This window comes from Centroberyx gerrardi, chromosome 19 (genome assembly GCF_048128805.1).
Source record: "Centroberyx gerrardi isolate f3 chromosome 19, fCenGer3.hap1.cur.20231027, whole genome shotgun sequence".
Classification (NCBI taxonomy): Eukaryota; Metazoa; Chordata; class Actinopteri; order Beryciformes; family Berycidae; genus Centroberyx; species Centroberyx gerrardi.
The window spans coordinates 20737110-20757847 of record NC_136015.1 but is presented as its reverse complement, the minus strand read 5'-3'; the positions used below and the strand labels follow the sequence as shown (position 1 = coordinate 20757847).

At 40.7% G+C, this 20738-nt stretch overlaps 1 protein-coding gene across 1 annotated transcript in view; it reads left to right on the top strand.

Annotated features, from left to right (window-relative positions):
* Positions 1-31: 31 nt before the first annotated feature.
* Positions 32-20738, top strand: part of nudcd1 (NudC domain containing 1) — a 26171-nt gene continuing 5464 nt past the window's right edge. The window contains exons 1-8 of the mRNA XM_078290414.1: positions 32-186; positions 1019-1173; positions 2809-2994; positions 5621-5804; positions 7127-7315; positions 11547-11754; positions 13952-14096; positions 14958-15083. Coding sequence (XP_078146540.1) covers positions 72-186; positions 1019-1173; positions 2809-2994; positions 5621-5804; positions 7127-7315; positions 11547-11754; positions 13952-14096; positions 14958-15083 — 1308 coding nt within the window. The 5' untranslated portion in view covers positions 32-71. The remainder of the gene's footprint in view (positions 187-1018; positions 1174-2808; positions 2995-5620; positions 5805-7126; positions 7316-11546; positions 11755-13951; positions 14097-14957; positions 15084-20738) is intronic.

Genomic DNA, 20738 nt, shown 5'->3' with positions numbered 1-20738 from the left:
ATCATCATCATCATCTTGCTGTACAGACTGTTTTTTCCTCTTGTGAACAAGCCAGTCAGATTTATCAAGACATGGCTGCATCGAATTACTCTCTGAAGGTCAACAGGGAGCTGTTGGATCCTAACTTTGAGAGTTACAGATTGTCTCTGGATCCCATACCAACTTACAACGTTGAGCTGGATGCTGGTGAGAGAAACTACATAGCTACAGTTAGCTGGGAAGCCTCATAGCACAAACTGACACCAGGCTAAAAGCTCTGATACAACTTCTATCACTGATGTTATTAAACACCAGTCAACAAGCTGACTTACTCTTATGTGTGCCTATTATGGAGCTACACATTTCCAGAGGTTGCAGATAATTAAAAATCCACTTTGGTGATGCTATTTGCATGAAGCTACTCTAGCTCTACTCTAACACTGTAGCTCAGTGGTGGTCAAAGTGGGGTCTGGGGACTTCCAGGGGTCCTTGGAGGGGTTTACAGGGGCCCACCACCAAAGTGAAGAACAGTTTAATTTCACTTTAGTTTAATTCACTCTTTTATTACATTTAAGGAACAGCTATTCTAATCCTAGGTTTCACTCTCACCACTATTCCACATGTACAGCGTAGACAGACAAAACTAAATCAACAACAGTAACAAGCGTCTTCCCATATATGGTACCAGGGGAAAAAAATCCTAATAGGAATCTGTGAACTACTGTGTCTATTTGGGGGGTCGGTGACATGAAAATATTTGAGAAGCACCACTGTAGCTCTGCTGTAACTGACAAAAGTTAGTCTGTTGTAGATTTAGACTATAGAGACAGCTGCACTGTGTAGGCTGTAATGTAGTTACATCATGATGAGAATGAGAAGCCAAGAAGAGCATTATCACACTCTTTGGCACTTCTCTTGACCACAGCATGTTGACAATACTGTAGATAAAAACAGCCTGGAAAAAAAGTAAACATTGTGGAGTGCTCCCTCATTTCCATGCCATTTATCCTAACCTTTTGCCCTTTCCTCTGTGCTGCAGCTGTGGAGGAGGTCAAGTTGAAGGACAGTCAGTACACCCTGGATCATGTGCGTGCTTTTGGCATGTACAATTACCTGCACTTAGACCCCTGGTATGAAGACAGTGTTTTCTTTGTGGACTGCAAGGGACGGGTTCTCAATCTCACCGTCACTCTGGTAAGCTCGTGAATCTAAAAACCCTCTTGCTTTTTCTCTGAAGTCCTCAGGTGTCAAGTGATTCTGATTCTGCTGTTATAGTGGAGTTGTTGATGGGTTTTAGTGCATGTAGCAGACCAGTAGGTGGCGACCAAATACTTCTGTAATAGCAGCATCAGCCTGACATGCATTTTTGGCTGGTAATGTTAGGTCCAAATGATCTTTGCAAAAATCTCACAATGTTGAAGTTCCAAATGTTGCATAATTTAGTCTGGCTCGTTAACATTACACCATCTTGCTTATTTCCTACTGAAGACACTGAACTGTTAGAGAGAGAGAGAGAGATAGAGAGACAGACAGACAGACAGATGGACAGAGGGACAGAGATGCAGTACTATTGATGGGGAATAACTCTGCTTTTTATTTTACTTTTTGTCCGTCATATGATTTTGCAGAATCTCAAACTCAGAACGCAAAGTCCTCAGCGTGTCTGTTGTTGATCACAGGACCAATTAAAGAATTGATAAGAGCTACTGATCGAGTTCTGTTACCCAATACAAGACACTAAGATGAGGAGCAAAATCAGGACAATGACCTTCTCAGTTGAGACTTCTTTTATGTGTAAGACAGGCAGCATTGTTCATGATTAAGGATAATTGGTGCCGCATTGCCGTTTTCTGTCCAAACTGGCCTGAATGATGGCCTGAGAGGCAGTATTACTGGCTTTCAGTGGCATCATTAAATGACTCTTTATGGAAATGTGTTGAGCAAATTCTAATTACAATCATCACATGATAATTATTGTTCCTGGCAAGTCTTTTGTGTACATTTGAAGGGACGGTGGCAGGCATTGTACATGGACAATTCACACTCTGCTCGGGTCACTAACAGCGCGGCTGCAGGAGAAAATGATCTCAAAGGTGCATTGCACATTAAGGCACCACTATAATACACAGTATCACGCTCCATGGCAACGACAGGGCAGTTGCTGCCCAGTCCTTTTGAAACACTGTTACCTCATGCAATGAGTAATTGATGCTCATGTGGTGGCATATCTGTCTATTACTAATAAGGCTCTGAAAAAACAGGCGTGAATCACATGTGAAGCCCAGTCACATGGGGGTTGATAACTTTATTTTCTTTGATGGACACGTCTTCTCTCTCACATCCTCCTTGGCAATAAGAGCAGTAAGCAAATTATGTTTTTTACCATGAGTTTTCATATCAGACGTCAGTGGCTGAATTTTCTTATGGGATTAGATTGGCCAGTTCAGTATGAAAGCAATAACCTTTTCCTTCTTTAGTAGTTCAAAGACCGCTGTCATTAAGTGTCCCCATTTGAGTCTTTGTGAGACATGAGACTAGACTAAAGAGTGTAATTTGATAGGTTGGTTGAACTAAGCAGAAGTAAGAATGGACATGCCTTCCATTTTACATTATTATACAATCTTTCTATTAGCTTCAGTGCAGTAGTGACAGCATCTGTCTCTCACCACTCCCTTTTCTCCACTAACACACAACTGACATTCAACCTTCCTGCCTGCAGCTCTGCAGGAATCAAATATATCTTATATTTCTGTATGAAAAACTCTGATTCCTGTTGTGCGTTTTGTGAATATAACGCTGACTGACAGGTGTGTTGTTGTGTGAATCCAGGACACGGCCCTGGGGAAGCCTAGAGAGGTCTACCGTATGACCGCTGACTCCAGCCGGTGTGAGGATCGACTGTGCGCCTCCCTCAGCCTCACCTCGGCGACCTGGGCAGCTCTCTCCGACGGCACCGGCAGGCTCTTCCTCCTCCGCACCAGCAAGAGGGGAGAGAGCTCCCACATCAAGTGGGAGGTAAGAACAAAATAGCAGCTGGGTTAAGTTCAGTTTGCAGTACTGCACAGACAAATTTTGTGGCAACCGTGTTGTGTTTTCTATAAATTAGAAGAGTTGTATATATCAGTTGCTATGTAATCTAGCAGTGTGTGAAGTTAAAGTCACACTGAAATTAAAAATGACTTTTTTGTCTTTTTAGCTCATTCATACTATTATACCATACGCCTAGTTGACAATTTATGCAAAAAAAGGACAATTTTTTTTCTTGTGTATGTATATCAAAATCTCATTATTTTTACTTCCTGGAAAACAGAAAATCTTTACTGGTGACATCATCGTGTACCAGGAGGCGAACATAAAAACTCAATTTCTAATATAAAACTGCATTTCTGTCCCTAACTGGTCTTTACACTTTTGACTGATCCCTCCCTGTGTTGAGTCCCGCCTCAATATCACATTAAGGAAGCAAGATGCTCTCAAAATGTTTCATTGTCACTTTAAAGGGGAATTAAGTAATCTATGATCTTTATCGACCTCTATTGGCGACTCGTAAGAATTGCAACAACATTGATAGAACTTTTCTGCTCCTACACACTCTCTGGCACAGCAATTCAGCTATTCAGGAAAAGCAGTTGGCATGTAGCCTACAAATGTTAAGCAAAAAATACTTTTCTGTCTTGTATAATGAAATGTCCTTTCATTTAACATAGAAAGGTATCAAAAGAAGTGTTGTTTTTGAGCTAGTATCCAAATTTAAGCATCAGAACCAGTTTGAGTATTAAAAAAGGATAGCCAGACTTTAGAAATTGGCTTGCAGCAGTGAGGGATGAAGTCTTTGATTAGAAGAGTCTTTGTTCACTTAATCCTGATAACAGGCATGAGGTTGGGATTGGTTACAAGTGAGAGTTCACTCTCTGACCAAGCAGACTTAATGCAAATCCGAATGCAAAGTTCAAGAGTGGAATGTGTAATGAAGGATTAAGCCTTTGAGTCAGTAACTTCCTACGTTCTAATGTTACCAGGTTTAAGTGTCAGTGCTCAAGGATCAGAACCGAGCCGTGTTGCCTCTTTCACTTCGTTTTGTGTATTTTTGTTTTTTTAATCCCATGATTAAAACTGACTAATAAACAAGATCCACTTACACAGTTATCATTAAAGTCAAGCTTCTCAGCACCTTTTTCAACCAGATAATGGTGGACACTGATTTAGAAATACTATATCAAATTTACATTTTACTGACAGAATATAAACATCACTTTTGTAAAGCACAACAATATAGACCATTTCAATCCATTTGGCAATGTTTGCTCATTTGGTGCTCAGGGTTTATGGTCAATAATATTTTACAGCTACATTAACTTGGATGTTGCTCTCTCTCCTTTCTAATCATGAAAAAATAGTGCAAGGAGTGCACATCCCTCATCCCTCTGAACTTAAGTGCTTAAGTGCTGAACTGAAGTTTTTCGGGCAAGACAAGATGCCATTTAATCGATGTATTGCTCCTCAAACTGTCTGCCTAAATGCTTTTCACTCTCCCTCAACCTCCTCACAAGTTCTAACTTTTACAATTACACTTTAAGGTATTTAGCTGACGCTCCCAGCCAGAGTGATTTTACAAGGAGTGCAGTAAAATAAATTCCCAGATCACCCACACATTATGAGTAATCAATAATAAGGGGAGCAGGGTCAGAGACAGAGCCCTAACAATATTCCTGTGACCATAGAATGATAATGTAAGGGAAAAGTGCTAGGAGAAGAATTAAATAGAGATGAATAACTATCTAAATAAATAAATAATATTAGAGAAGATTAAATAACCAAGGACAGAGCTAAAAGAGAATTTCTCATCATTGGGTGCTCAATAGACCTGCAGTGTTTGCACCATGAATCTATCTATTGTTTTGATTTAAAAATGGTTGTGGAGATATATTTTAATATGTGCAGCAGGCTGACACAGTTCTTAAAGAGGCCATCCTCTAACTGAAAGGTCACAGGTTCAATTCCCACAATGTCCACTAACAGCCAGAAAGTCAGCTAAAATGTAAAAGGAAATCTAAAATTATATTGATTTTTAATTGAGTAGTAATCTGTGAATCTGTTTTTATTTTGTCTCCGTCTTTGTTGCTCATTGCTGTGGTGTTTCTGCACTGTGCTTCCCAGAGATCACCTGTCAATCAAACAGTTTAGGCGGGACTGTGACGTCTTTTTCGTTGGATTTTCTGTTGATGCAGTTTGAGTTTCTGCAGGTGGCGCTCCTTTCTTTGTCTGTTCAGCCATGGTGGCTATCGCTGCTCATGCTAACTACCCAGTTCTTCTTCTGTTTATTCCAAACAAACCGCTGTTGCTGTTTCTGGTAAAGTAAAACGCATCACTTCCTGTGCGGCAGAGGATTTTTCCCGGGAAAGACCTACCAGACACCGAGTGTTTAGAACAGAAAATGTAAAAGCTTTCTTGAACTGGGTATAGGTTGAATCACTATTGTGTTATATCAATTGGTAAAAGAGAGTTGCAAAATGGACATTTATTTATATGAAAACATAGTGGATCATTACTTTAGTTATATCTTGCCCACCGTTTACTGTTTCTTTCACTGTCTGTGTCATCTGTGTTAAAATGCCCTTGTGTGTTGATTCTGTGCCTGTAGCCGCTGTTCAGTGAAGAGATGGGCGAGCCTTTCACCATCCTCCACAGCCTGTCCCATGTCCAGGAGGGAGTCCACACCCTGGAGGTCCTGCTGCTCCGCATCCAGAAAGACTCGGAGGAAACCAAGGGAAGTGGATACTCGGTGTCTCTCGAGTGGATCACAGTGGCCGACGCCGCAGGACAGGGTGAGTGGAGTGCCGACCCATCCTAATGTTGGTAATTGACCATGTAGTAAGATTACACAGACGTGTGATTAATAGTTAGGTGTGAATTAAGATCTACATTTCAATCCTGTTGTTTCACCTTCATGTGCATTTTTACAATTGTAGTCTGTGTGTCCATTAGACTACAGCCGTCCTTGTTAATTAAGGCATGCTGGGAAGTTAGTCATAGTCGGCCATCGATTGAGTTTAATTATTATGTCCCTGATGAGATTAGTGTAGTCTGAAGCAAACATTGGCACAAAGAATTTTCATTAAAGTTCTTGGCGCTTGCTGTGAATGAAAGACATTGATTAATAACTCAAAGATCGGAGAGACAGAATGAAAAAATTAGACGCAGCCTTTTGAGAGTCCCTTCCTCATTTCATAGGATTTTTAGATGCAGCCCTTTGATATCTGATAGCTGTAGCTTAATCTTTTGTTGTTGGTTTAGTGTTTAGTTTAGTGTGTTGAGGGAATCTTTGGTCTTCAAATTAATTTTGTCATATAATATGCTTCAATGCAGCGTAACACCAGTATTAATATATTCTTCATATACTCACATTAGTATTCTTGTGATCTAAGACAGTTCAGTCAATATTTGCGAACATGAACAACTCTCTCAAATGTCAAAACCAGAAAGTCAATGCTGTAATATGAGATGTATTCAAGATTTTCTCAGTTAATATTGACATTAAATTGACATGTGACTTGCGTGTTCGATTAAGCTTTGTTTCCTTGTGTTGGTAACAGGAATAAACCTGAAAATGTGCCACAGATCACAGATTTGAGCTGCCACTCAGTGTCAGCCGAGCAGCTCCAGAGTTTTGTCTCTTGATGGCGACATCAAGTGTCCGGTCTCTCTTGACCCTCACTATAGGAGAGACTTGTCAGGGAAAAAACTATTAACTGCTCTCCTTTTTAAAATGCACCATCATTTGTTTTAAGTTGTAAAATGAGGTAGCCATCATTAGAAAAAATATTGACACCTAGTCTCACAAATTGATTAATATGATAAAAATAAAACAAATGTTCTTTTTAAAGGATAGTAGGTAACTTCAGTCTGTGGTTGACAAAATGCGAACACTTTTCCAGACTGGATCCTCTATGTTTTAGAAATATTAAATGATGAGCTTCAGTTTATCATTTTTCTTCTTTCAAAATAGATGTATAGCGTTTTTAGGAATGAACTCTCCACTATGATTTTTGTTTTTAGGGTGAATGTAACTTCTTAAGGGGCAATAAGTAGGATTTTTACTTTTGCATAGCATTCTTTAACACTCTTATCCTTTTTTTCCCGCGCTCAGGTCAGGAGAAGAAGTACGAGGTGAGGAAGAGGAGGGTCCTGATGGGGAAGTCGGTGCCTCATTACGCCGCAGTGGAGCCGCAGGGTAAAGGGCTGATGGTGGCCTCAGAGAAACCCTTCGTCTTCACACACGTGGACGGCCGGCCTGTGGAGCAGCCTGCCGCCGAGCCCATGGAGGTGGAGACAACAGGTGGGTCCGAGGTGCTCATGGGAAAACCACCCACACCGGCCGCCAGCCCACGGCTAGAAAACTAGAACCGTGGCTAGTAGTTTCTCTACCTGTTAAAGCAGCTACACCGGGTGCTTTGACAGGTAACCAACCGTCATTTCAAGGTCATTTTCCAAAGTTGGCTCTCCTAAAACACTTTTTGGCTCTTTATGGGGTTTCTGTTTGGTCTATTTTAGTGTAATTGAATTGTTTGGAGTGGATTTAAGTCCTATTACCAAACATGACAGTGAGACCCAATGCCTACTTGTTATCCTTTTTAAATAACCAATATCCAGTTGCAGTTTGTTGGTCTTCAACCCACCGCCCATGTTATGTTTCAGCCTTAGCTCTCTATGTCAGAAGAGTTCAGGCAGCCGTAATCTAGACAAGGTCGTGATGTCGTGTCTCAAGGTCTGACACGATCTCCCTCATGCTTGAGACTTTGATAAAACACTGAAAGAGGCTCTGACATGGATTGGCATTGATCATATTTACAGCGAGAGAGCGACATCTTTTTTTATTGCCAGCCAGAGAATGAACAAGCCAGGCTGTAAAACTGTTGAAACAAAGTGAAATATAAACATCATCTGGGCCCTGAGCTACAGCCTTCCCTCATGAAAGAGCTGACATCACCATACCCGTCATTTCTTTGCTTCTCTCTGATGAGACCCTTTCTGGTTAAGATGGGATTCATCATGCGGTTGCGGTTGCGGTTGCTTGTTTTGAAGGCACATTTCAGTCCTTCCGCTCATTACCCTCAAGAGCTCCAGGTTGAAGACACAAACCGTCTAGTTGGGTTGTAGCCATAGAAACAACAGAGCAGGCGAGCAGAATATTTTCAAATCAGAACGGGTACTTTTATCAGACCTTGTAATCTGTATCTGTGTACATAGACATCCTTCCAGGCCATTGATTTGTGGTCCTGGATGACGTGTGTCGGTGATAAACTGTGTCCCTGAAACGCCTACGTCACAATGTTTCTTTTCTTAGCTGGTGTGGTGGATTGAAATGTCTGGTTTTTTTGTTTTTTGTTGTTGTTTTTATAAAATCTCTCCAAAATACAAGTCACTGGGGTAATATGGTAACATAGAAACTGGGATTATTCTTTATTTTGCACTCTTAGATTCTTGACTTGGCTTAATTTTAGTATTCCACATGCAATTATAATCATATCTTAAAGGTTTGTGATTAAATTGGAGTTTGGGTTTCATAGAATCCTTATTCCTGTATTCAGCCCTTGCTATCAAACAAATACAAAAGAATGAGCGATTGTCGCGAGTTTCACAACTAAACTTTCAAACCAGACCGTATGTTTCCATTTCCCCTCTTACAAAAATACACCCACAAACCCCAACAAGCAGACAACGGCTATCCACGCTTTCTAAAGATTCGAAAGACCCAAGAAAACCCAGACGAGGTAAGATGCATGTGTGCGATGGTATAGAGGCCGGATAATGGCAGCTTTGTACTCGATCCTTTTATCAGTGCTCTGCCTTTCTCCTTATGGAGCAGAAGAGTGGATTAGATGTCAAGAGGGTAGACATCTTCAAAGAGGTGTGTAAGTGATGGGAGAGGAAATGCAAAGGGGGCAGGAGAGATGGATGTGACCTCATGCCACTCTGATGGTGAAGGGGGGGTATCAACAAATTGCAATGGGATATTTGTTTTTTAAAAAGAGAGAGCGATTATACAGTTAATTATACGATCTAAATCTAATCTAAAAGTGAGTGTATGGATCGTTTATGAATGTTATTTGTTATGAAATTTTACATTTATTTCACTGCTTTGGAATTATATGTTTCTGTTCAGCAGTTATGCCAATAAAGTAATTGAGTGGGAAAGTGGGAGAGAGCGATAGAGACGGAGAGAGCGACAGAGAGATGGAGAGAGAACATTCAAGACGGAAGAAGATGGGGAGCGAAGAGATGGACTTGGCAGCTCACTCCTCTCCTCCTCATTAGTTTTCTTTGTTGATTGAGTCGACAACAAAAGCGGATAATGAACTTGTCTCAGTTCCTCACATGGCTGCCAGAAACGGAGCATGTCTGTGTGTTTGTTTGCGACGTCGTAATTGGACCAATTTCAGTGCTTAGGCTTTGCCAGCAAACACAGAGTGTTGTATGTGAGCGTGTTGGCAGATAGTTCTCTATTTAAGAGTGCTGGCAGACAGGATGACTCGGGTCAGGAGAGACCCCTCCCCTCTCTCTCATCCTCACATCTTCCATAGCTCCCATGTTTCTCTGTCTCGTGTTTAGCTTGACCACAACAGTGGACCGAAACATCATTTTTCTGCCCTGGTGAGCAGTTATTTTAATTTTGAGATGAGTGGAACGCACTTATAACAAATGTGTAATCAATGCCACTGTGCTATACCCATGAAAGAAAGAAAAAAATCCTCCACAGTCCGCTCATTTGTCTTCTAATTTTCTTCTTCTAAAGCTCCACTTGATTAAGTGATACTGAAATAAAACCAAACAAAGAATATCAAACAATTATAAACGTTACACAGACTGTAAAAAAGACAGCTTTGGTTACATTACAAAAGTAATGATGTAAATACAATAATGATACAAAATGAATACATTTGACCTCGTAACAATACACACAACATTTAATATTTCAACTAGCCATATGTGACAATTAAGTGAGTTTTAACAGATGAGTGTGAGGGAGTTAAACAGAGTCTGGCACTCTGATGTCTCCTGACAGGCAATTTAGGGATGTGAATTTTAAAACTGAGATCCCCCAGGTCTTCGGTGTAGCTACTGCTAACCATATGTTGTTTTGAAATGAATATGCAATATTTTAAATTTAATTTGGACTGTTACTCAGCTGTCATAGCCAGTGCAATGAAGCTAAGTGTGGAGTGATGTGGTCACTTGCTGTTGTTAAAAGCCTGGCAGCTGCATTCTGCAGGCAGGAGAGACTTTCAGCTGAGGCACGAATTCAGTAAGAAGAAAAAAAAAATGGCCTGAAAGAAAAAGTGTATGAATATCTCTTCACATCAGCAATGGATAATAGACTTTGCTTATCTGCAGAGATTCAGAAGGGCTTTATTTTATATAAATATTTATCAGCCAGCAGAAGGAGCATTGAACAACCTGTCTGACTTGTTCTTCAAAGAAGTCAGAGTCAAGAAAACCCTAAACATAAGGTTTGACATGAGACTGCAAAATTGTTTTTTGATCAGATTTGTGGCAGGATATAAAATGTATGATTATTGTGCCTGCCAGCCGAAGTCCTTTTATCAAGCATCTGTAGAGTGCTTGAGTTGGAGAGAGAGACAGAAGCCCTGCTGTTCATACATATTCCAATAAAGGAGGTAGTCAGAGGCCAGTGCCTGGATTAATTTGTTCTTTTACAAGGGGGGCTACAATCACAAAACATGTCATCCTGTGTGTAACTTTAATTCATCACACTCCGTGGCTCTGCGCTGGCTGTTACCTTCTTAATAAATAACACGGTAATTTGTTGTTGCTGGGTTGCGTGTGTCTGGTTTGCCATTTTACGGCAAAGGATTGCCTGTTTGTGGGTGATGAGGGTAAAAATCTCATTGTCATTTAGTGTTGCGTCCATGATCCCGTTCCCACTAGGATTTTACAATTGAAGCCTTCAGATTAATTTTTTGAACCGTTGCATATTCAATCCAAATCATTTGGAGTGTAAATTTTATGTGAAAGTGCAAGGCCTCTATTGTCTTTATCAGTGAATGTGCACAAACAAATAACTAGCCGTCTTGAGAAATGAGATCTCAGGATGTCACTCATCTGAAAACTTATAATGTTTTTTTATGGTCTGAAGGCTTCAATATTAGAATTGGTTGTAGGGTACGGTTAGAAAAAGACTTAAGGCTGCATACAACAGCTTCACAGTCCTGGGCATTGGAGAGGAGAGGTAAGAAGCTAATGTCGCCTCTGGCATTGAAACACTGTAGGTTGTAAAATTAAAATTGTTGCACAACCATTGCAGGAGAATTTGCTTAATAACCTCACTGTGAACCAGGCCCTTGGAGTCCCACAAATTGCGATATGATAATTCAATTTTTAAAAACATTCTCACATCTTCCATGTAACTGAATATTCAGCAGTAATTCCCTCCAATTCGTGCATTGTATTACATGTTTTATGTATGACTCTGGAACAGCTGGGACACTATATAAAACAAGAATCTCATTGACATTATTGCCATACGTTTCCTCCCCATTTCAATTCAGATCCCATTTACTTCTGGCAGCAGACAGAGGAGGATATCACGGTGTGTGTGCGCACGCCCGAGGGCGTCACCAAAGACCAGGTGCAGTTCAGGCTGACGGCGGACAGCGTGAGCGTTGGGGTTCAGGGTTTCCCTCCCTTGCTGCAAGGCCAGCTGCACGCCCCCGTCGACCCGGACGCCAGCGCCTGGATCATCAAAAACGACAAAAGGTTAGCAGCCTGGCCCGAGCGCTGCTGCTGTTTCCGAGTTGCTCTTCGACTTTCGTATTGGCGGTGACACAGGAAACCTCTCAATACATTACAGCGATATTTTACTTTGCTAGAACATTGCCTCCAAATGAGCTCTGTGAATAGTGAACCACAACCTATAGCTCCCCCCTGGGGATCGGTTTACAGCTGCAATCTTCTTCTTTTTTCACCCTCCATTTACTTTCATTGCTTGAGAACCTAGTCTCAAAGCCATAGATCTCACACAAATACGACCTACGCTGACAGGGATCTCAGAAAAGGGAATTGTTTCACGTTTGAGGAAGTATGAAATATTGAACATACAGTATTCATCCACCCACCCAGGGATTAGAGAGACATGAGAGTTGTGCTGTTTATGAGTTTAGTTTCCAGAGTCAGAGTAGTTTACCTGCTTTCATAATGGCTTTTACAGACACATTTAGACACAAGGTGCAGGCTATGCAGGCTTGGAAATATATTGAAAATGAATTTGATAATTTCCAGGTCTTAAAAAGTTTGGGAATTGTGCAGAAAAGCATGGGGAAATAGTGCTCTTCCTGCACATTTTATGTAGTAAACCCACTCTCACTTCACATGTTGTGATATTTGTTGCTGTGGAGAATAATGCTTCATCTATAGAGTGATATGGCCAAGTTGGTAGTCATTTTTCTCAACCACTATCAGCATACTTATCCTCTCATTGGACACTAAAATATCCAGGTCCAGTCAAGAAATTCAGATCTTGTAAAAGTAAAGTTTGAAATGAGAAAAGTTGTCAGAATCATGATTCACACAACTACTGTGGGCAAAGACAAAGACTTTGATGGATTTAAGCTGCAAGATGAACCAGGAACAGGGTTGTTTGTATTGACTAATGGCTTATTAGATACATGAAGAAGACATGAAAGGATAATGTTGCGTCACACCCTCACTTAAACACCTCATCTCCCTCTCTTATGTACTCCACATCCCTGCTTCCTGCTCTTCTCAGACAAATCCTTCAATGCTCCATTCACTGTAAAAACATGTTACACAGTTTGTTTTTCACTTTTCCGATACACTTTAATTCAGTTTAAGGCTCTTGCCTGTGATCTCTACTTGTGTGTGTGTGTGTGTGTGTGGGAGAGAGCGATAATTTTACTGCGTATGTAAAAATAAAAATCTAAAAATATGTGGTTTGGATGAGGCTCTATGATGTGGACAGGAGTGTGTACCTGACCTGGCCCTGCCTCTCTGTATGTATCTACAGGTGATATCTGCTATTTGTGTGCTGTATGCATCTAGATGCCATTTTTAAACTGTGAATATCTCCAAGAACTACCAAATCCACTGTGTGTATTGACAGTGTTTCCATAGATACACATGGGGCATTATGACAGCCAAACAAAAATATCTGGTTCCCTGACGAGCTAAAAATGCGTGGTTTGGATGGTAATCTAGCTGGGGACAAGTGTGTGTGTGCTTGTCTATGTGTGTGTGTGTGCATACTAACTGCATCTGAATGGTCTTTTACAATATGAATATCTAAAAAAATGTCAAATTTTTGTATTGGCAATATTTCCATAGCCCTTTATGGACAGACAGCTAAGCACCATCCTCTTTTCCTTTGGCTGGAACTGAATTAAGAAGCTCACCTGTTATGTGTCCTTCACATCTACTCACCACCAAATACAGACCTATTTATAATCTATGACATCAGATAGTATAATAGGGTCTGACGTATGAAGTCTTTTTGACAGCCGATAACGATATTTTTCGATTGAAGCTGCTGATATGTCGATATTTTGTGCCGATATGCATTAGTTTTGATCATTTTTATACCAAATAATTCCCCCAAATCAGGAGGATTCATTATTTCCCCCAAGAATTTTAGTTTTGCCAGGGTGGAAAAGCTTCTGAAACAGCATTTAGACCATCATGGGACACTAAAACTCTCCACTGAAACCCAATCTACTGAAATTCTTTTAGGTAGATAAGCAGCTAAGCAGGCAGGATGTGGCAGGTTTTACAGAGTGACGCCCTGAAGCTATTGTTATTGAAAGGCCAATATCTGGTTTGACCCCAGCATCATTACATTCTCTATGCTTGTCTACCATGTGCCCTGCATGCTGATGTATCTACAGGTATGTATGTATGTATGTGTGTGTGTGTGTGTGTGTGTGTGTGTGTGTGTCTCCAGCCTGGAGGTGACCCTGCAGAAGCGCAGTGAGGGACCCATGTGGCTGGAGCTGGTGACGGGCGACAGGAGGGGGGAGTATGTGGTGAGCGATGAGCAGGCGGCCCTGATCCACCAGAGACTGACCCACCTCACCTCTGAAGACCTGGTGAGGACAACTCTCCGTTAACTCCGCTAAGCGACATGCAATGTGTAATCTCTCTCATCTGGACGCCATTCATACTTTGAGTAATGGTAGAATTTGTTTTTATCTTAAATTTAATGCACTAATTTCGGCGGTTTAAGTGGTATCCTTGTATTTTTTTAAATTTTTTTTTATTTTGCAATGAGCTAAGCGTTCATTGCTGTGGTGTTTCTGCACTGCACTTTCCAAACAAATCGCTGTTGCTGTTGCTGTAAACTTAAAACAACAACTTATCACTTTGTGTGTTCCAGAAGATTTTTCCTGGGAACGCATCAGGTGTTTAGAACAGCAAATGCAGAAAATTTAAAACCTTAGAGTATCAAAATGGACATTTAGTTATATGAAATATTACTTTAACATCAAATTTTCATAAAGCACAGCCTTGGATTTCTGAAGCATAAAATTTGTATGCAAGAACCTTTTATAAATAAGGCCCCTGGCTTCTTTGTAATGATCTTTCTCTCTCATCACCCACATTTGTGCCATACAAATGTTATTAGAGTCCACACTTTGAGCATTTAACATCCCTCCTTCCTCTGAAGTCCTCACCGTCACTCCATCCCCTCCCCCTCCAGCTGCCCCAAGCCCTCTTCTCCTGTCCGTCTTATACACATGATCACGCTCTGGTCTCCAGAGTCCCTCTCCGGTCTCATGTTCAACATCATTTTTAGCCACCTCCTCTCTCGCCCTCACCCTTCATTAAAATCATCTCAGACCCACTTGAGGCCCTCTGTGCAAATCAAGCCTTTTAGATGTTAATAAATGCAAAACAAGGAGTGTAACCGCAGCCTCTGTCTCCCTCTCGTATCGCCTGTTTGTTCCCAGAACGCGAACCCTGACAGGGACAAGCCCCCCTGCAACTCTCAGGAGCTGGAAGACTGCGACGGCTTCCCAGAAGACAGCTCCAGGCTCACACACTTTGACGGAGAGTCGCTGAAGCCCACTCAGGTGGTGAGTAAGACGCCGATAAACACCTTCGTTCTCCAATCCTTCAAAACCGAGCCCTCCCAAGTAACATTTTCCATCCTTTTCCAGTGGCCCCTTCTCATCCTTCATTCCCCTCAAGTACACTGTTGGCTACCTGATGCTCGCTGCTGTTATGAGACGATGTTTTTTATTCCATACTACCCCCAGTGAGCGAGCCGGTGCTGGCCTTGCCTTTTAGCAACCCACTTGACCAAAGAGATCCACAAAGGCCCAGTAGAGAAGGAACATGCGCACCCCTGCTCATTTGCATCACCTCTCCTCGTGATGTGAATAATAAGAAGCTGAACCGTTGGAATTGGGGTCTATTTTTATTCATACTCATTCTCAGAATATTTATTAGGGTTCCAATAAAACACCTCACTTGGCAGAGTTGCCTTGCGGTTAGAGAGACTGTCGCATAGTTGAAAAGTCACAGGTTGGATTAGGGCTGGGCGATATTGACAAAATCTAATATCACAATATTTTAGACCGAGTACCTCAATATCGATAATGTGACGATATTTTGGGGGTTGAGTATTTGTGCTGTCATAAGATATTTGCACACAAGAAAAATTTGAAAATTAGTATGATCATTAGTAATCAATAATGTGTAATTAGTAATAAGTAATATGGATATGATGAGCAGGTAAAGCCAATCATTGTTCATTTACTTTAGCCAGAACAGGCTGACGTTACTTCATTTAAGTTATTTAATTTAAGTTATTTCACAATATTACGATAACCAAAATCCCAGATGATATCTAGTCTCATATCACAATATCGATATTATACGATATATCGCCCACCCCCTGGTTAGATCCCATCAGTTTCCATCAGTATCAAAGTGGTGTCAGGTTTACCTCTTTAAATCCAGATTCCTGTTTTTTTTCCTCTCCCTTTTTTGATGATGTTGTTTCCAGATTTCTCTGTTGTCGTGCACAACACAGCTGAGTCACACGGACTCTTTGCTTTTGTAAGGAGAAAGGAACAGACTTGTTGACTTGCTTCCAAAGATATGCTATCACTCCATCTTATAAAATCCGCTCCGTATCAAGGGGGTTTTATTTGTCATCGTTCTGATGAAATATAAGATATTTTCCTACTATGCTCTGACAAAAGAATCCATCTGCTGTCAACTCTCAGCTGCAGAAAGCTTCTCGGCTTCTTAAACAAAAGTTCACCGTGGATTTATTCATTCCAATCCAATGCAGGCATTTGAAGTGATGTTTATCAAAGAATATATACATTTTCACAACGCATGCATTAATATGAAATCATCAATCTATTCCTGACATTTACTCCAATAATCTGTACCCAGGTTTTACTTTTTTTTTTTTATTATTTCTAATACGTAAGTAAGTCAAACTTGATGTATATAGCGACTTTTTAAAACAGTTTACTAAGCGCTTCACAAGAGGATAAAAGAAACAAAAGACAAGAAAGACATAAAAACAACTTTTAAGGGAAGACAAACTCTTAAAAGCCATCTTAAAATAACACAATCATACACATACATAAAGTAAAAAGTAAACATCAAGCATTTACAAACCCCATTATGATAAAAAGGCCAAACCTATACAATACGCACATCAAATCATACATACACACAAATTTCTAATTGCAAACACCTCTTGAAAAGCACAGAAAATGTGGTATATCATGTAGGTGACATTATTTTAGTTTGTGATATAAGATTGACTTTTTAAGCATGGTTTTCAAATGAAAAGAAGTGAATAACAATATAACAGATACCCGAGGTAGCAAATAGTGGCAATTCACTGTTAATGGATTCATAAGGCGGTATGCGAGCTAAAACAGAGTATGTTCTTCCAGTTTTTTCTTTGTAACTCTTATTTTACCAGGCAAGTTGAATAGGACACATTCTTATTTACAGCAGTAGCCTTGGAGAGTAGCTGTGGAGAGGAGGAGGGCTGCAGATACACACACATTCATACTGGGAAGCTGCACAGTGTGACCGCAGCCTTGTGTTGCTGTCTATTTTGCAGCTTCTCTGGAGCATTTGGAGGTTCGGCGTCTTGCTCAAGGGCACTTCCACAGTTTCTACTGATGGAGCGGAGAGGCTGTCTTGTTCACTTCCCCCACCCAGACTTTCTCTGAGGGTCTGGGGGAAAAACTGGCAACCGTCCATTCACAAGCTTCTCTAGCCATTAGCCATGTATTTTAGTTGGAAAAAGAATAGGCTTAAATCTGATAAGGAAAATGTGAATTTATTCATGTTTCAGAGAACGAAAATGATGAATCACATCGTCATTTTTTCACCTCATATTCCTCATGGCTGTTCTTGGATAAGTTGCTTTTTAAGTGTTTTGTTCCAAAATTAGATCACTTTAATTTAAGAAAGTGACACGTTATTACAAAATGATTAATAGCACAAAAATTAAATCAAATATGGTACTCCATGATGTGATACTGTACACCCATATTTTATAAATATTGAAGGTAATGTAAGGTAAAGTGTTTTTCCCCCAAAGCAGATATATAGCAGTTTGGAATAGACTAAATTTGCAGACATTAGTCAATATCCATCACTGATGCTCTCCTTTCAGTTTTGCTGTTTCATTCGCACAAAATGTTTAATCAATTTCTGTGTATATTGAGAATTCCCCCAACACACAACCTCTCACAATGGTCAAAAGCGAACCCTTCCATTGCATAATGACAGGCTGATAATGAGCAGTGAATGTAAAGGTACAGCGTATCTGCCCAGGCTTGATGAAGGGCTTGGTGTGAATAAAAGGCCCCTTAATGTTTTTCCCTCCATTTATTCTGCTAATAGAGCCGGGCTAAGCAGCCGCTCTGAAGTGATCACACCCGTACCAATGGGTCTGTTTGTGAATGCTTATTATTTGTACCACATTCAATAACCTGTGTGTGTGTGTGTGTGTGTGTGTGTGCACGTGCATACATGTGTGTGTGCACGCTTACGCCTCTGTTTATCCGTACCTCATCCAAAAAGCCTTATCCCCCTATTCTTCCCTTCCCACCCGACGCTTCAGTCGCCGGCCCGCCCGCCATGATGTACGCTGACCTTTGTAAAAGCTCTCGGCTTAAAATTGCGGCACCTCCTCTTACTTTGGCACCTTTGCTTCTCTTTGGTTCCAGTCCAAATTGAAAAGATGGAGAATGGTCTTTATGCCCCGCACAGGGAGGCTGTGAGTCATCCGCTGGCTATATCAGTAATACCTTTTTACAATGGAGTATAGCTATACATCTGTTCACTCAACATATATATGGAGACTTTCATTCGAAAACGAGATATCTGCAGGAAAAAAGGTTACAGCTCCTCTCAAAAGATGATTGATAGCGCAAAATTAAACGATCATTTTAACAGGATAGTAGGTCATTTTGACAAAATGATAACTTCTATATTTTAGATATATTGAATGATTAAATTCAGGTAATGTAAAAGTGATGTAGGCTAGGTCTATGTGTTGCAGATGTGCATATTCTTTTAATTCTTTGCAGATATTTGAAATGGTCTGCACAGCAGGCGGCTCCCCCTTTGATTCAGCAGAGTGACACAGAGTTTCCTTCATAGTGTCAGTGTCTTGGATATTCTGTCATACATTTATCATCATCTAGTAGACTGAATGATATCAAATGTCATCGTGGCTGGGTGTTGTCTGACACGACGGGTTTCTTTACAATCAAACAAAACATTTGGCCGGTTTTTTAAAGTCAAAGTTCAGCCTCTCAGACAAGGAGAGAGTCCAAATAAACAAAGACTTGTCCTCTTGTCGGAAAGGTGAGCGAGCGGCAGGCTCACCGGCAGCGCGAGGCGAGCGATGATGACACGGCGGTAGAGGGAGAGCTGGCATTTCAGCTGTTATTGCTCACATCTGACCTCTTTCCACCGATGCTTTTGCTTCCTTAATGCCACTCTCTCTGCCTTCGCTCCCTTCTACAAGCCTCTGATAAGAAGAGAAGAAGAGTGTTTTTGATCGTGCACTGAAAGGCTTCAGACCCGTCTCATATTTGAATAATGTGACTACACAGCAGAAACAAAACTCAGCGGAGCAAATGATGCGTTTTGCCACAAGGGAGAAGGAGCCTAGTGGCAAAACACTCCGATGAATTCTGTTTCTGCTGTATAGATACATTAAATATATTGAAATCTGCCTTTCAGTATGCAGTGGAATACTTTATTTTTTTTGTGTGGGCAAGTGTTGAGCGACACCTGAGAAGATACTGCTGTTCACAGGGCACCGACAGCTTCTGATAACTATCTTCTGCTACTTAAAAACCAGGCTTAGCTTTCTTGTGTGGCTGCTAAGTTCTTTATCGCTTTATTCTGTATTGTGTAGCTTATCTCACTTTTTGCAGGAGCGTAGGAATTAGGGGGACTCGAGATTCTGGATTCAACAGGTTAATCTGATGCTGCACTCTGCTGCTGGCAGTTAAATCCTCGTCATTCAGTATTGGCTTTGTGAAGAAACAGAAGTAGAAAAGAAATTTGTTTTATGCTTATCTTGTTGGATGTTTGGCACCTGTTTTTCTTTTTCTTCTGATTCTTTTGATTGGCACATATCATCTGGAGGCTGGAGGAGAAGGTGTCTTGGAAAATAATGAGATAAAAGCCTCATGGTCCAGTTTTTCCTTGTCTTTTAAAAAAATAAATAAATGTGTTTCATTATCAAGCTGCTACATTTCATAGGATATGGTTTCTTTTTACAAGACCCAGGTCAATAGATGAGTCATAGATGTCTTGACTTGGAAGATGAAGTAGACTTTACAGTATAGTGCAGTATGAAGCAGGCCTTTATAGAGAAGCTAGTTCAGGGTGCAGAGCATAAATGAGTGTATACATTTTATTTTATCTTCCTAGAAACTTTAATGCTGTTGTATGATAGGGAATGAAGCGTGCTGTCAATAAAATGCAGGCTTTTATACAGATCTGTTGAGTAGAGTATATGTAAATTAGTCAATTAGTTCTACTTTACTTACCAGGTAAGAAACGCGCGTCGTCAGGTAATTTACCGGTGTGCGATTGTTGTGCTAAGATGACAGTTTGAACCGGATAGAACCGGATTTGTACTAGCTAAGTTAAAGATCACCTCTCAAGGCAATGGTCTTAAAGGGATAGCTGACATTTTGAAATTTAATTTTGTGGATTATTATTTTTCTTTACCAGGCACTTACCACAAAGTACAGCAAAAGGTTTTGTAGCATTGTTCCCACCAGTGAGTCAGCGTGACTTTTGTTTTGAAGCCCTGCTTCACTTGTAATTGGGCAGTGTGAACCTAAACGAACCAAATACAGAAAATGCAACAAGGTAAACTTCCACCATGGTTCAGTCTGGGTCTTGTGTTCTGTGGATATCGGCTAGAAAAGATGCATGTCAGCGCTGGTGAAACTAAATGGCAGAATGAGACCTCAGCAGCTCTGTTAGAAGTCTCTGGCAACAGATCCGATGTAAATTCAGTCATAACATTTCAACTGGACAAAATGCAATTTTTTCCTCTCAAAGTTGTCACTGCTGAGTATTGTGTTGTGTTAAGCGATCTGCCTGCAGTCTATTTTCACTCTGTCAGGCTGACAGCGGAGGTGAAGTCCTGACCCTCCTCACGTCCAGTTTCTTTACTGACTGCCAGTGATGTGGTCTTAAACATGTTTTATAGT